A 15650-nucleotide genomic window follows, 5' to 3' on the forward strand; every position below is an offset into this window, starting at 1 on the left:
AGGATGCTGCGCATTACAGACACACAAATGTGGATCCTCAGCTCCACTGTTTATATCACGGCAGCTTCTTTCTGGCAGATCCATTTGAACTCAGCACCACACGTCTCAGACTGAATCCGGCTGCCTCTTATCCAGCCACAGCTGTTCCCTTCAGCAGAGCCTGAGACTTGGAAGCTGCAGAATTAAATAGAGTCAGTGTCACTGTGGTTCTCTTTAACAAGGAAAGGCCCATAGGGGGAAGAAAGATAACACCTCACTCTAATGGGAAGCTTGCTCTGGTGTTGTCCTTCATCTTTGTAACTTTCCTACAGAGCTTCAGGGGAGAAGGCAGCCCAGGAGGGGAGCTGAGTTAGGGGGTCTCTGGCAAGGAATGAACTAGGCTGAAACTCATGGGTCAGTGACCTGGTGCTTTTTTGTTGGAAGTGGCCACCGTGAGCTCCTGCATCTCGGTTTTCCTTTAAAAACAAAGTCTGAGGGCTTGTCTACGCTACAAAATTAGGTTGACTTAATTTAGTTCAACATACAGCCACCAAAGTAATTCAATCAGCTGTTAGTCTCCACACTATCCTCCTCCTGCTGGTGATGCCCGTCCTTAACAGGTGGGCTCACGCCGACTGAAGTGGGGCACTGACAGCTCCGTGGGGCTCACAGCTGGAGCCCCTCAACCACCCTGGGGTAACAGCCTCAGCTGTAAGTGTGGCATAGGGCTCAATTTCACAGCAGGGAGCCAACCAATCTTTCTTGTCAATTTCATGGCTCCAGCTGTGAGCCCCAGGCTACAGAGCAGAGGGTGAAATTGACAGGAGTGACAGCCAACAGGCAATGTAAGTGACGCAACATCTATGTGGGTACTGGGTTGCCCTACTACATCGACATAAGCGCTGTGCCTCTTGTGCAGGTGGTATAACTGGGTTCAAAAAAGTACTGGGTAAGTTCATGGAGGGTAGGTTCATCAACGGTTATTAGCTGAGATGATGAGGGATGCAACCTTGTGTATGGGGCAACCCTAAACCTTTGACCGCCAGAAGCTTAGTGTAGCCGATGGAATGGATCACCCCATAATTGCCCTGTTCTGTTTATTCAGATACTATGGTAATGGGGGCCAGATCAGCACCTTCGCCATTGACTACGCTAGTGGGGGTTTCTGGTGCAGTTATACTGGAAGCCCTGTAGTGTGGACACAGCTATATCCATATCTAAGGGCTTCTACCACTACAGCTTATGCCAGTGGCCCCGATCAGCATAAGCTACACTGCAATAAGCACAGGCACATTGGTATAACTGCAGCTACACTAGGGCCTTTGGAGGCACAGCAAAAATACCCTTAACCGATGTAGTTATGCTGGTAAAACTTTGAAGGCCTTAGACAGACATTGGATATTTAACATCAGCAAGTTATACAATGGGAGCTTTTCCCAAACATCTCAAACAGGAAATGTCAGGCAGCACTTACAGCATTGGATCTAACGGGGAACCGTCCACCCAGGTCCATTTCCCCCCTGCGGGTGTCACCGTAAGTCCAATCCAGACGTAGCTTGAACCTTGTGTAACATCCTGTATGAAATCCTGTGAGGTGCCAAGCAGAGGGGGAGGGGCGAATATGCCATAACAGGCTAGAAGAATTCCCTTAGTGCTCCTGTTTAATACCTGCTTTTGGCTTCAGTGGCTCCTCCCATAATGCCAACAGGAGAACCCATCAGCCCCTGAGCTAATTCACCCTCGCCCCTGGGTGGGCAGAGTCTCTCTATGAAGACATGGTAAAACCAGCACCAGTCCTTGGTGAACTGGCCCTTTAAGGGAGTCCTGGGTTCAGCCTGACCTGTGACCAGGTGCCCCTGGGCTGAGAGGTTCAGGTGAGGGAAGCAGGGGACCAAGAACCAGGCCTGATGGGGTTACAAAGTCAGTCTGGGCAGGGCGAGATTTGATGGCGTAGGGGGGGTTGTGTGAGTAGCTCTATGCAGAAGGGCTCTGCTGAGCTCCCAGACAGGGCTCAGGGGTGCAGAACCTGCAGGAGCCAGCTGGGCAGTCTGGGGTGGGAACGCTGTGGGGGTCTTGTTCTGAACTGTATGTTAATCAGCCAGATGCCCCAGACTGGAGGAAAAGGAGAAATGGGGCAGAGGGGTAGAGCCAGGCTGGATAAACCTGCTGCTCTGGGACTGTAACTGGGGACACACATCTCTCTCCAGCTGCAGTTTGATGAGCCTGTATTTTGTTACCATCTCCTCCCGGTTCTGGATCACGAGCATGCGAGAGCTCTTCCCCGAGCAGTCGTCACGGCTCCCAGTCCAGTCTTTACTCTCTTTAGACAGCCAGTAGCACTCGTCCCCATGCAGCAGCCAGTCCCTGGGGCAGAGTTTGCACCCGGAGCCCTCTGGAGGGAGAGATGGGAACAGAGGTGTCATTCATTCTGAAAATTCAAACTGCAGCTGGCTGAAAATGCTTGTTCAAGTTCTTTTTTAATGGGAATTGCCATTTTGACCAAAAGGAAAGTGTTTATTTTAGTTGAAATTGTTCATTTTTTTGACTCTGTGTGTGTGTGTGTGTGTGTGTGTGTAAATACAAAATGGAAATACAGATTTTTTTTCCATGGGCAGGATTTCATTTAGTTTTCATGAGTTAAAAACCACTTACCCTTAACATTTTCCCCACTGGAAATGAGAGAGATCAGTTTTGCTTTTTACTTCCTTCAAAGGACAGCAAACTTCCATTTCTTTTCACATTTTCCATAAAATAGGTTTACAAATGTACCAGCTCTAGTTCTAGATATTGCTGAGTTTCCCCTACAGGCAGGTAAAGAGCCTTTGCTCTCAATGTACTAGCGAGGGCTTTTCTCCGGGCCAGCACTCAAACAGCCGGGCACGCTGTAGGTCAGGTCAGCAAGGTGCTGGGAGGCCAGAGAGGAGAGAATTCGCTCCAAGTCTTTACACAGAGTTGGTTTCTGACTAAAGATCTGCTCTGACTCAGTCACAAGTTCTGGGCTCGATGCAGGAATCACTGGCTGGGAGGAATCTCTGGCTTGGTGCATTCAAATGTAATTCCCTGGGGGTTGACTATGTCAGCTTATAAAAGCTGAACAGAGACAGACTCAGGCTGGGCCCTGACGGGAGACCTCAAGGGAAACTCAGTGTTGAAACAAATAATAGGGGTGACTGAGAAGGAGGGACACCCCTGCCCTGACTAAGGCAGAACCGAACCCAGAGACCCAACCTGGCAGCTGGGGGTGCTGTACCTCTGCTGGTGTCACGATTCAGCTGAGAGTTAAAAGCAAGGTCCCATTATTGTCAGTACAAATCCTATGGCTCTTCTTTAATGGTGGAGGTCTGAGTCGGTTCAAATTACAGTTCGGGGGACTACAATTTGCCTCCTGCAAATGCCCTGGGAAATTCCAATAGGGAAGTGGATTCTGCTTCAACCATTCCCCTAAGAGATCGTCTGCCAGTGCTGTGTGCTGCTGAACAGCTGTTGAGTTTCACCCCAGAGGTGGCTGCATGTCAGTGGTGGGGGAAATGATTCCCATAAGCACTTTGGGATCCCGCCTCCGGAGCAGTTGTATTATTTATTACACTTTTGTTAAGACTGTCTGTGCTCTAGCAATGGGAATTATTCTGCCCACTAGATGTCACTGCTGCTCCTCTGCACAAAGGGCTGAGACTTGTTTATTGTGCTTAGACCGTTCACTCCCTGGGGAAGGGATTGTCTTTTTGGGATGTGTTTTTTATGGCATCTGGCACAAGGGGTCCTCGATCCCCGAGGCAGGACTGCAATACAAAGAAATACAGTAGAGCTGAGAGGTTCCTGCCCTGGATCGGGTTTGGGGTTGGGCTAGGGACGCTGCACACTAGGGTGACCAGACAGCAAGTGTGAAAAATTGGGACGGGGTGGGGGGTAATAGGAGCCTATATAAGAAAAAGTCCCAAAAATCAGGACTGTCCCTATAAAATCGGGACATCTGGTCACCCTACTGCACACACAGAGTAAGACAATCTCTGCCACAAAGCGCTCCCAGCCTAGACATCTGATATGAAACAGGTGGAGATAAAGAGGAGGACAGCAACAAGGAAAGAGAGAGATAAGCTGGGTAATTCCTGTTCCTGGACTAACTTCCGTTGGTGGAAGATACAAACGCGGAGCTCCACAGAGCTCTTCTTCGGGGCTGGGGGAGGAAATCAGAGGAAACCCGAAGAAGAGCTCTGTGGAGCTCCAAAGTTTGTACCTTTCACCATCAGAAGTTGGCCCATGGTCTTGTCTCGCTAACTTTCTGGGACCAACCCTGCCACAGCACCACTGCAGCCAACAAGGGAGAGTAACCCAGCCATATTGGTACAGACAAAGGCAGCCACAGCGTGTGTCTTGCACCCACCCACTGGGATGGATGAAGTGAAAAAAGACAGGGGCGCTTGGGGTGTATAGCACATCATGACACCCAAAGCATTCAAGCATATTAAAAGGTCGTCCCGTTCTGCCCCCCATCAACTCAAACATCACCCTGCTGGCTGAACATTGTTCTCCTGCTGTAGTTATGAGCAGAATTGATTGAAAATTTTCTGTCCACTTTTCTTGACCCAAAAAATTACCTTTTTTTTTTTCAGAATGAAAATCACCGCAGAAAATGTTTCAGTTGAAATTTTTCAGTTTTTGGTTAAAATAAACGTGTTCCCCTGGAAACTGTAAATTTCCTCCTACATTTAGCCTCCTTTTCACTGCCCAAGCGGCAGTGTTGCCAACTCTCACATTTAATCACAAGTTTAATTATATTTGGTGGTTTTTCCTTTGAGCCCCAGCTCTTGGAGTCAGGGGATTGTGAGAATTTCACTTTTTTAAAAAAAAGATAAGTTTGAAAATGTGACTTTAGTGCAACCTAGAAGCTCAGAAACCAGAAAGTGAGTAAGAAAAAAAAACCCCAACCACAAAAGTATTATTTTTCTAAAATCTTATGATTTTTGAGGGCCTGACTAATGGTTTTTGAGCAGCAGGGGATAAATGAAGGGACCTTGGTGCGAATGAGAATCTAGCCCATGGTATTTCAAGCTGACAGTGTCCCTTTAACACAGTGACTGGGTTTTCAGTCACAGGGAGTCTGCAAACTCTTCCAGGGAGAGTGACTCCTGGTTCTGGGACAGTAGGAGCCGGGGTTACCTGCCAAGCTGCCATTGTGGGGTTCACACAGAATTGATTTCAAGCGAGACCGGAAATCCTCCAGGCAGGAGCTGCATTCAGTGCTACTGAAGATTCTGGCACCATCATTCTCTGATGCGTTTGTAGCTCCTCTGGTCTGTCCTTCACACAAGACAGGCAATTGGGAAACTTCAAAACATCATCACAGTCACTTCTAAGGCAACTATTTAGGGATTAAAAACCAGCCTGTAGAGGGTGTAAAATCAAGGTTCCATCGCAGCTAGGCCAGGGGCAGAGAGACAAACTCATTCATTAAACCTGTAAGCAGGGTCTGATGAGCTCTCCCCTGATATCTAGTGATGAACTGGGGGAAGGTCTCAGGAGCAGAATGTATTTGCATAGACACGCCTACTCTGGCTAGGCGTTCAGCAGACAGACCCGCTTTGTCAAAATGATCAATTTTGGCTGGTGATGGGTTACAAATTGAATGCAGGGTAATGAAATGTTGTTCTACTGATTGTACAGGTCAAGGGCAGCAGAACTGTGCTTTGCCTGACCTGATTGAGGGGGTCACCCTAACCTGAACCTCACTTTGCTAAGCACAGGGTAGGGATGCCAACTCTCATTAAGGATTGGTGTATGGGTAAAATAGAGTTATGATTGTCTGTGGTGTCTGCCTGTAGTGTTAAGCTATGTCTCCACTGTAGTTAAATATCTGTGGTTGGCTGGTGTTAGTTGCCTTGGGTTTGAGCTGCAGGATTTTAGAATTGTAATGTACGTATGTAGGCTTAGGCTGGAAACTGGGTGCTGGGAATCTGCTGGTGTGGGGAGAGTCCTAGACCCTAGGTTCTAACCTAAACCCAAATGTTTACACAGCAATTTTACAGACCCACAGCCTGAGTCAGCTGCTCCAGGCCAGCTATAGGTGTTTAATTATAGTGTAGACACATCCTCCCTTCTCCAGTGTTTAAAGAGAGCTGACTGGACTCAACTGAGAGTCCTTGTTTCTGTTCAGTGGTTCCTAGAGCTGAGATCACTGCTGAGCGGGTCTAGGGGCTGACTCTTAGATGTCAGATGGCAGCGAGCGACAAGCAGCGACAGTGAGGGAGGAGCCCATGTGACTGCACCTCTAAACTCTGGATCTTCGCTGACTAAGGACGGCAGCTGTGAGTGGGGTGCAGTGGAGGGAGCGGGGAGTGGCGTGTTTGTTCATCTGACTTTCACATTGGAAGGTGGGAAACTGAGGCAAAGGACACTGCCCAGTGTACAGGGGGGTGGGTATTTGGACTTACCAATCATGTGGGGGGGGGTATTTTCCCAAATCAATGCTGGGTTCCTTTTAACTAAAAGTTTTTGTTTGTTGTACACATGGGAAGTTTTGTCTCTTAGAAGCACCCAAGGATATTTAGTTTTCCCATATTACTGGCTGGGGGACCAAGCCAGTTCTGATTTGTGTTGTTAAGAGGAACCCCTAGATGTTGAACCCGGCCCTTGGTGCTGGTGACACCGCCTGGCAGAGGGGTTACACATAGGCTGGGTGTGTCACACACGCCGGGGAAGTGTAACAGTGACGCTGTCCCAGTCAGCTCACACGAATGTCATGTACTAAGCTCCTAACTGCACCTGCTGGGATAACATCTGACCTGCAGGGTGGCGATTAAGTGTCACCCATGGACTGGACTCAGAGCTGGACTCACAGCGGGGTTGTGGAAGGAGAGGGGAATTCATGGTGCTTAGCTGGACTCTGAGCCCCTTGGAGCAGGGATTGTCTCGTGGTGTGTTTGTGCAGCCCCGATCTCGCCTGAGCCTCTGGGTGCTGCTGCACTGGGGTGGGGGCCTGGACCCAACGTGGCAGCATTTCTCTGTTTGTAATGTGGTAACTTTGGAACACCCCATCCGACCCATCCTGCCATTCCAGGGACTGTTCTAGGCACTGATGGGCAGAATCCAGCTGATTCTGGTGCAAATCGGAACCCCAGGAAAGCCGGATTCAGGGGAAAATCAGGCCTCCCAGGGTGCCTGGTGCTGCCAGCAGAAAGTCTCTCTGGCATCCCCTGCACAGAACACAGACAGCAGCTTAACTTGCTGCGTGTGGACGCTGTCTGTAGCCTGACCTCTAACAGAAATACGAGCCTGCCAGGCACAGTTAGTAGGGGGAAGCGGAGTGGGGATGAGAGGGATGAGGCAGTGGTGGGGGGAAGCAGACACTTGTAGTGGAGATGGGGTTGCGGGGGAAGGTTGCCACCTGTGCGGTACAAATACCCAGGGTGATCCTGAGCCCATAACGCTGCACAGCTGGCAGCGTGCACTGAGCACCCAGGCAGATCTCCCAGGACAGCGACCTCAACAAAGGGGCAATCCTGGGAAAACCTGGCCAGGCGGCAAACCTAGGGGGGGAAAGTGGGGACCTGGAGATGGGGAGGCAGAAGTGGGGGGACATCTAGACCCTGCCATGGGGGAGATACAATGTGTGACTCTGGTGTGGGGGGAGGGAGGAATGGGAGAGACGTGCAGAACCCCTGGCATGGGGGGAGGGGTACACAGCGCGCCTGGCAAATGGGGGGAGAATGGGGGACAATGAACCCCTGGGATGAGGGAGGGGGATGGGTTGCAGGGAGTCCCTGCAATGGGGGATGAGGGGGCTGCCAGGAGCCCCTGGTCGGTGCAGTGAGCTCGACATAAGCTACGAAGTGTGCGACCCTCTAGTACAAATAACGTCCGTGAGCCTGTTAAATGCCTCAGTGGCCTTGAGTTACTCACCCCAAAGAGCCAGCGCTACCACCGCTCCCAGCAGGACGAGGCACCCGGCCCCGGCCAGCCCTAGGGCCACCCAGATCCAGCGCGGGTACCGAGGGGAACCTGGAAGAGTCGTGTTTGGTAACACACCATCAGCCCCAGCAGGAGAGACAGTAACACACCCGTGGATGGGCTCCCCTCTGGGGCCAGCGCAGCCCCCACCGGGGGTCGTTCTCCCCCTCAGCCCCAGCGGAGCATCCTCCGGGCGGTGCCCCCAGAATGCAGCATTGGGAAGCTGAAGAACAGTTTAATACCCACGAGGACGGGAATGAGCTAGAGCAGCACAAGGCACCTTTCTAACCGGATCCTCCCCAGCAGTTGCACCAGTGTCACTGTGTTGTTTCTAAACTGATAGTTGCCGTGGTACCAAACCTGCGGCCGATCAGCCCTCGCTCAGAGAACCCCTGAACTGCAGCTCTAAGGGTACCTGCCTGCCCTGCAGCTGGGAGGTGGCAGAGTGTGTCTGGCTACCTGGGCTGGGAGACACGTGTCCAGCTGCAGTGTAGACCTATCCCAGGTGTCTCTCTAGACTCCCCCTCCTGCCACTGCCCATCCTGAGGGATACCTGCAGTGACCACCTGATGGCGCTGTGTCACACTTCCTCCCATGCCCCCTACAGACCCCCTTCCCCTGCAGACTGGAAACTCACCATGCCCCTTGCTGGGGAACTTCTCCAATATTTGCCTAAAAATTCCCTGTTTCCAAGCATGTAATAATTTCCTGAGCAATTATTCCTGCCCAGGAGCTTGTAAGTTAGGATATTTGCAGGAAGTGAGCACAAAAGGGGCCCAAACGCAGCTCAAAATTCAAACAAATCTCTGGGAAGATCTGTTGCAGTATTTCCCCAGTTCTCGCTGGCAAAGGAAGGAAAGAATAACGTCTGGGACCACTGACGTTCACATTAAATTGGTGCAACATTGTCTGGCTACCTCGTCCTTATGGAAAATGTGGCATCAGTCTTCATTTAGACTAAGATCCTAGGCTGCGGGAACCCCCTGAATGATGATGCACATTCAGATTTCATAATAAGGCTACAGGGCATTTTCCATTGTCTATCACAGCAGTGTCAACATATCCCATTGTTTGCATTCAATGTCCACTGAAAATACACTTACTGGTGGTCAGTCAAGCACCGCACCAGTGGATTTATCGGAGCCCTAACATTTACTGGGTGCTTTGTTGGTTTGATACTTTCCTGCTGTGCAATGTTGAAGAAAATGCCAGACGTCAATGGTGCTACTCACAGTAGGAAATCCTACACCCACGAGTAAGTATTAGCCAGATCAAGCCCTTAGCAGTGACACTGGAAATACAGGGAGTATCTTCACTCACTCTCTGCTGCAGGGAGTTGTGCTTCACTCTGTGGGTCATCCACACGCCCCGAGACGCTTTCCCTCATCCCTTCTCTGACATGTGGCGTGTAAAGGCCCAGGCTGGGACTGTCAGAGCCGTCCAGTGGAGTTGGGCGCCAACTCCCAGTAAATTTCAGCTCCTGTGGGTCTACACTACGGGAGCGGGGGGTCGAACTAAGGTACGCGACTTCAGCTACGCAAATAGCTACCTTAGTTTGACTGACTTACTCATCCAGACACCGCGGGACCGAACTTCGCAGCTCCAAGGTCGACTCCGCCACCACCGTTTGCAGTGGTGGAGTACCGGAGTCGAACGGAGTGCTTCCGGAGTTCGAACTATCGCGTCTAAATTAGACGCGATAGTTAGTCCGAAAAGTCGAACTCTCCGCGTCGAACCGGCAGGTAAGTGTAGACCTACCCACTGTGAAGCCCCAGCCGCACCCTGTAATCGCTGCGTTGTGAAAGTGGACGCCCCGGGAGGATGCTCAGTCACTTACCTTGGGGCCCAGCTCTCGGGAGGCGGCCTGGTTGTTTCTGCTTCGGCCGGAGGTTTAATACCGTGTAGCCCTCTTCATCCTCCATTGGCCAAGCGCGGCCCTGGTTTGATTTCCCAGCAGGTGCTCAGAGAGGGGAAGGAGCCCCCCCCCCATTAACTGGCCCTCAGACTCGGTCTGTGCAGCGCAGGGCTCCCACCAGCACTGACCGTTCTTCAAGGGAAACCACACAGGAAACGCAGGTACCAAGCGCATGTGTGGGCTGAGCTACATCTCTCCTCCACCCTCCCCTGGACTGTGCTGGAGACCTGCACTGGTTGGACAGAACAGCTTTGAATACAAGCAGGTCAGGGCCCCCTGGCTGGCTTTGCTGAACCGGGTGTCAAACTGATGCAAGTTCGCCCTGAGTCCGCACTTGCGGGCTCCTAAATGGTTTCCACAGAGATGTCCTTGGGTACCGATCCCACACCTCCCAGCCCCCAGAGGCAGTGCATTCTGGGAAACTCAGCAGCCCCACCAGGGCATTGAGGGGCAGCGGTGGCGGGGGGGGGGGTGTATGGACCTGTATAAATCATTGGCCACGGTGTGTTTTGTGTCCCCGGCTGTGCTGATCTGCAGAGGATGTGGGTCTGTTACAGCCCCACGTACAGCCCCTGGCTCTCTTGTTCACACTGTAGAGAGGCTCACGCTTTTCGCTCTGAAGCTGCTTGGTTCAGTTCCTGCTGGTGCTTGTTGTGCTCACACGCACGTGTTTCCAATCCTCTAATCATCCTCCTGGGTCCTCTTTCACCCCTCTCCAATTTATCAGCATCCTTCCTGGATTGTGGGCACTAGAACTGGACACAGGATCCCAGCAGCGATCATACCAGGGCCAAATCCAGAGGCAAAATAACCTCCTGGCTCCTTCTCCAGATTCCCCTGTTCCTACGTCCCAGGATCTCACTGGCTCTGTTAGGCCACAGCTCATGTTCACCTGATCATCCACCATGACCCCCAAAGTTCTCTGTCCTACAGCGCTCATGGGCTTTGTGCTCAGCGTGTCCTGTAGCACGTGTGAGGCAGAGTGCTGGTATGTGTGTTAGTGGCACCCTGAGGCAGGGCTCAAAGAGGGCAGAGTTAAGGTTGTTTTGCAGGGTGTGGATTTTCCCTCTGAGTGTTTATACATCAGTGACCTACAATCCGGCAGGTCAATGGAAAGGTTTTGGAATTAGCACAGGTAGTTCAAAACTAGGGAGGATTGCAGCCAGCCAGAGAGCTCGCTGGAAATTGATTATAGCCACTTCAGCAAACGAGTGTGCATGAGCCTGACCCACGGGCCTCACAGGAAATTGTCTTTGGTCAAGAAGCATCAGCGGGGTTGTTCACACCATCAGCATCCTCTGATCCTGCGGGCTAGCTCAGATCGGCGCTTCCTGTCCGTGCTGGGTGCTGCCATTTGCTGCTCTCACTCCCACTCCCCGGGCTCTGCCTGTGTCCCAAAGACCAGCCGCACCCACTGCTGAGATGGGCAGGGCTGCAGGGGATGGGGGTGGGGAGGGGCGAAGGGTAACGACAGGAAGATGCCAGACCAGTGTTGTGTAGCATGAAAGGGCAGGTCATGAAACCCGAGACTGAGGTTGGGCCCTGGGGGAGGAGCCGGTAGCAGCAGAGCAAAGGGCGGTGATGGGAGCTGGCCCAGCGAATGGGGTTTGAAGAGGGATCTGAAGGTGGATTGAGAGGCTCCTTTGAGCCCCGGGAGAGAGAGGCCAATCCAGACACTGGGGGCTCCATGAACAAACCCTGTAGGCTCAAGGGGGAGAAGATGAATACCCAAGGAGGAAGGAGGTGGTGGAGTAGGGTCAGGAGGAACCTTCCCCGGGGACACGTTATCCTAGAACTGCGGAGTGTCTTGCTCCTTCCTCTGGTGCTGGCCAGTGTCACAGACAGGAGACTGGGTAGAGGGACCCCCGGTCTGGCAAGCTCTGTGATCCTGGGAGTGCAGCCCAGAACTGGAACGGGGGCAGGGCTAGGGATGGAGATGTGGGCAGGGGCAGGGCTGTGCAGCATCATCAAGTGAGAACGAGCAGCATGATCCACTCCTGCCTTGAACCTTGTACAATCAGTTACCCAATGGGTGGAGAGACTGATGGATTTACAAAGATAAATTCAATGAGAGAGAGAGAGAGAGAGAGAGAGAGAGAGAGAGAGAGAGAGAGCACCTGGCCTTGGGGTTACGGCACCAGGCTGGGACTCAGCAGATGTGGGCTCAGATCCCAGCTCTGCCCCAGACTCCCTGGGTGACCGTGGGCAAGTCACAGCCGTCGAGCTCAAACTTTGCACGTGCGCACAAGGGATCTGCTCTGGCTAGAGAACCTGTGTGGGAAACGCCCAGTGGAAAGCAGCCTCTCTGGAGCAGATGGAGTTGCTCATGGGAAGCAGTTTGTTAGTGGCTTAGCAAGGGGGTCACCACGAGGCGTGTCTGACTTGCAGGCTGCCTGCTGGGCCACATGTCTTTACTTCCTATGTGGTGTCCCGCTCACACGCAAAAGCTGCAGGCTGGGCCTGAGTCCAGTTACTCAGTGTTTTATATTTGCAGCCCAGAGTGAGGAAGCTGATTTAAGCACAGCCAGCTGCTGTGTGGAGACTTTGATTCTTCTAGCACCAAGCAGGAACAAGGAAAGTGAGGCTGAGCTCTGAGCACAGAGCATCCGACCATTTAAAGAGGCAGAATCAGGACTGACCCTTGAGCAAATGATGCACCAGCGAGGAGCATCTGTGGCGCCCCCGCCCCTCCATTTGTTAAACATTTCATTATCCTATTGTTTTATTGCATTTGTAGCCCGTTTCATGACTTTCATGTGCGATTTGCATGTATGAGATCAGTGGCGGATTAGCCACTGGGCCCCTGGGGTCCATGGTGAGGGGCTCCGGCCAACTGGGGGCCCCTGGAGCCCCGGCTGCCAGATGGGCAGGGTGGAGGAAGCCCCCTCGCCCCGACCCCACTCCCCAGCAGCAGTGCCAGGCAGGATGGGCAGGGGAATCCCCCCCAGCAGCTCCCAACCCCGTCCCCGGCAGAAGCCACAGGCGGTGGAAGCCCCACCCCCGACACCGCTCTCCAGCAGAAGCGCCAGGTGGGAGGGGGCGAAAGAAGCCTACGCTGACAGGAGAAGTGCTCCCATTGGCTCAGATAGCGTCTCCACTACATGCTACAGCAGCGCAGTATTACACCTGTCAAGAGAGAACAAATCCCAGGGGGTGAAAGCAGAGGCTGTTTCCCAACCATGCCAGTGGCTGCTGACAGGCAGGGCAGGGCCCCAGCTAGGGCAGCGTATTCCAGAGATTGTGGTACCCAAAACTGCAGCCAGATTGCCAAGGAGCTCAGCTCCCACTGAGAACAAGGGTTGGAGGGGAGGGAGGATTCCTAGAGATAAAGGGACCAGAAGGACCATTAGATCATCGAGTCTGACCCAGGTCCGGCTCTACCGTTTTTGCCGCCCCAAGGAAAAAAAAAAGCCGCCCGGACTGTGCCGCCCCAGGAATGGCCGGAATGCCGCCCCTTTGCATGTGCCACCCCAGGCACGTGCTTCCTCCACTGGTGCCTGGAGCCGGCCCTGGTCTGACTTCCTGTCTAACCCAGGCCAGAAAATTCCCTCCTGATGCCCCAGTGTTGAGCCCAATAGCTTCTATTGAGTTTCCATTGTCCTCAATAGGAGCTGAGCTCTTTTGACGACTTGACCCTGACTGTGGGTTCTAGCCCTTCTGAAAGCCCAGGCCTTGGTGCAGAACCAAGTGACTTGAAGTTACACAGCTACCCTCCCCCGCTCTCCCCTCCCCAGCTCCAGTCTGTTTGTGTTTCAAAGGTTCCTGGCCTGCCCAACGTTCTGGGAGCTGGTGGTAGCTCTGGTATCACTCTGCTTTCAGGTCAGTTGAAATAGATTTTTAACCACATGCTGCTCTTTCAAAACTCCACAGGACAGATCAGACCAGGGTCGGCTCCAGACCCCAGCACGCCAAGCACGCACTTGGTGCAGCGTCCCGCGGGAGGGCGGCAGGCGGCTCCGGTGGACCTCCCGCAGATGTGCCTGCGGAGGGTCCACTGGTCCCGCGGCTTCGGTAGAGCATCCGCAGGCGTGCCTGCGGGAGGTCCACCGGCGCCGCAGGACCAGCGGACCCTCCGCAGGCACGTCTGTGGGAGGTCCACTGGAGCCATGGGACTGGGACCACCAGAGCGCCCCCCCCGCAGCGTGCCACCGTGCTTGGGGCGGCGAAATTCCTAGAGCCGCCTCTGCTAGGGAGAGCCCAGCTGTGGGTTCCACCCTCCCTGAACTGAGCTCCGCCTGCGTTCCCTGGGCTGTTGAAGGAGGGGTTGGATCTCTGCGTTTCTCCACTGAACTGAGCAGCTCTGGAAACCTTTCACATGGGAACTGCCCCAGAGACACCCAGAGGAGTGAGGCATGAGGGAGATATTTGAGGCTGGAGAAGATCGGGCGTGTTGGGAGAGGGCAGAAACTCAGCTCATGGACACCCAGGGAGTGGGAGCCCCTCCGGCAGCCCAGTCCCAGCTCCTGAAGAGCCCAGATCAGGGCCAGGAGCTTGAATGGGATTTTGGATTCAATGTGGAGCCAGGGATTTGGGCAGCCAGGCCGACGGCCTCCCTTTGATCTGGGTTACCCCATCCCAGACTGGCTGGAGTTTTCCATGGCTCTTGTGTATATTCCCAGAGATGGGGTGTTGTAAGAATCTCAGCCGCCCTGCGCCCCCCCCCCCACACCCTTGCCCCACCACTGCCTGGATCTTCCCTGGACCCCAAAGAGAAAAGTCTCGGTGCCTGCTTGAATCCCAACTGGGCAGACAGCGGAGTGACCGAAACCCCATAGCACGGATCAGCTGGGCGTGAGCTGCTGCTCTAGGCAGAGACTTTGCCAGTTAAGCTCAGAGCCTGTGAACAGCTCACACCAGCAGCCCAGTGTCTCAGTGCTCAACACTCGCACGTTCCCCTCCTCAGCCTCCTTCTCAGTTTGGCCAAGAGCCTTTCACTGCTGCCTTTCTGCACAGAGCCGCAGAGCCTCGCCCTTCCCCGCATTCCCTACACAGACCTGCAGAGCTCTCCTCCCTGCTCCTCCTCTCCTCCCTCCCCCCCTCCCGGGGTACCTCACACCCTGCAGGACCAGCCCGCTGCGCAGAGGGATTAGCTGGGGGAGCTCGGTGCTGGGACACTGGCTGGGAAGAGAGTGGGGTGATGCTGGGGATCAGGCAGGTGCTCCCTCTGCAGAGTGTGTGAGGTTGCTGCTTCCCCTCAATGCAGGAGCCTCCCCCTAAGCCCAGCAGTGGAGAAGGCTCCCCTGCTCCTCCAGCAGTGACACCCCATCTCACCGTAAACAACCAAAACATGACAGAGGAAAAACACAATTTTTAAAAATCATTCCTCCCCTCCCCCGTCAATCCATCTCCCAGGCAGAATTTTGACTCCAATAAGGGAGAAGAGCCAGAGTGAAGTCCACAAGGACTTTGCGGTTGCGGCTGATTATACAGGAAATGTGGCCAGATTCTACCGTCGTGGGCTGCCAGGGTTGCTGGAACAATGTGTCCGGGGGCGGTGCTGAGAGCCATTGAACAAAACTGCAAACCCTGCATATGATGGAAACTACTGCAAGCCAGGGGGTGCGGCAGCACCCCCAGCACCTCTTCTTCCAGAACCTATGGACTAGACAACCCCTTAAGGTCCCTGCCAACCCTACATTGCCAGGAACAGGATTCTATGACTAAGGAAGAGCACCCCTAGTTCCAGCACCTATGTGGAGCATGAAACCCTAAGATACATGGGTACACAGCTCACTTTGCTGCAGCCACCCTCAGACCCAGCACCCTCTGACATCAGACACCCAGGAATTCCCTCTGCTCCTCTCTCTGGTAC

General features: G+C 53.4%; 2 protein-coding genes across 2 annotated transcripts in view; one reads left to right on the plus strand and one right to left on the minus strand.

Annotated features, from left to right (window-relative positions):
- LOC120394448 (C-type lectin domain family 2 member B-like) overlaps positions 1-15650 on the plus strand; it is a 1239960-nt gene that overhangs the window by 369798 nt on the left and 854512 nt on the right. The gene's annotated exons all lie outside the window — the stretch shown is intronic.
- Positions 51-9845, minus strand: LOC120394439 (killer cell lectin-like receptor subfamily F member 1). The gene is made up of 5 exons (XM_039518668.1): positions 9761-9845; positions 5137-5313; positions 2217-2371; positions 1454-1566; positions 51-174 (listed from the first exon to the last, which is right to left on the minus strand). The coding sequence occupies exons 1-5, from the start codon at positions 9843-9845 to the stop codon at positions 51-53; spliced, it is 654 nt and encodes a 217-aa protein (XP_039374602.1).

This window comes from Mauremys reevesii, unplaced genomic scaffold (assembly GCF_016161935.1).
Source record: "Mauremys reevesii isolate NIE-2019 unplaced genomic scaffold, ASM1616193v1 Contig6, whole genome shotgun sequence".
NCBI lineage: Eukaryota > Metazoa > Chordata > Testudines > Geoemydidae > Mauremys > Mauremys reevesii.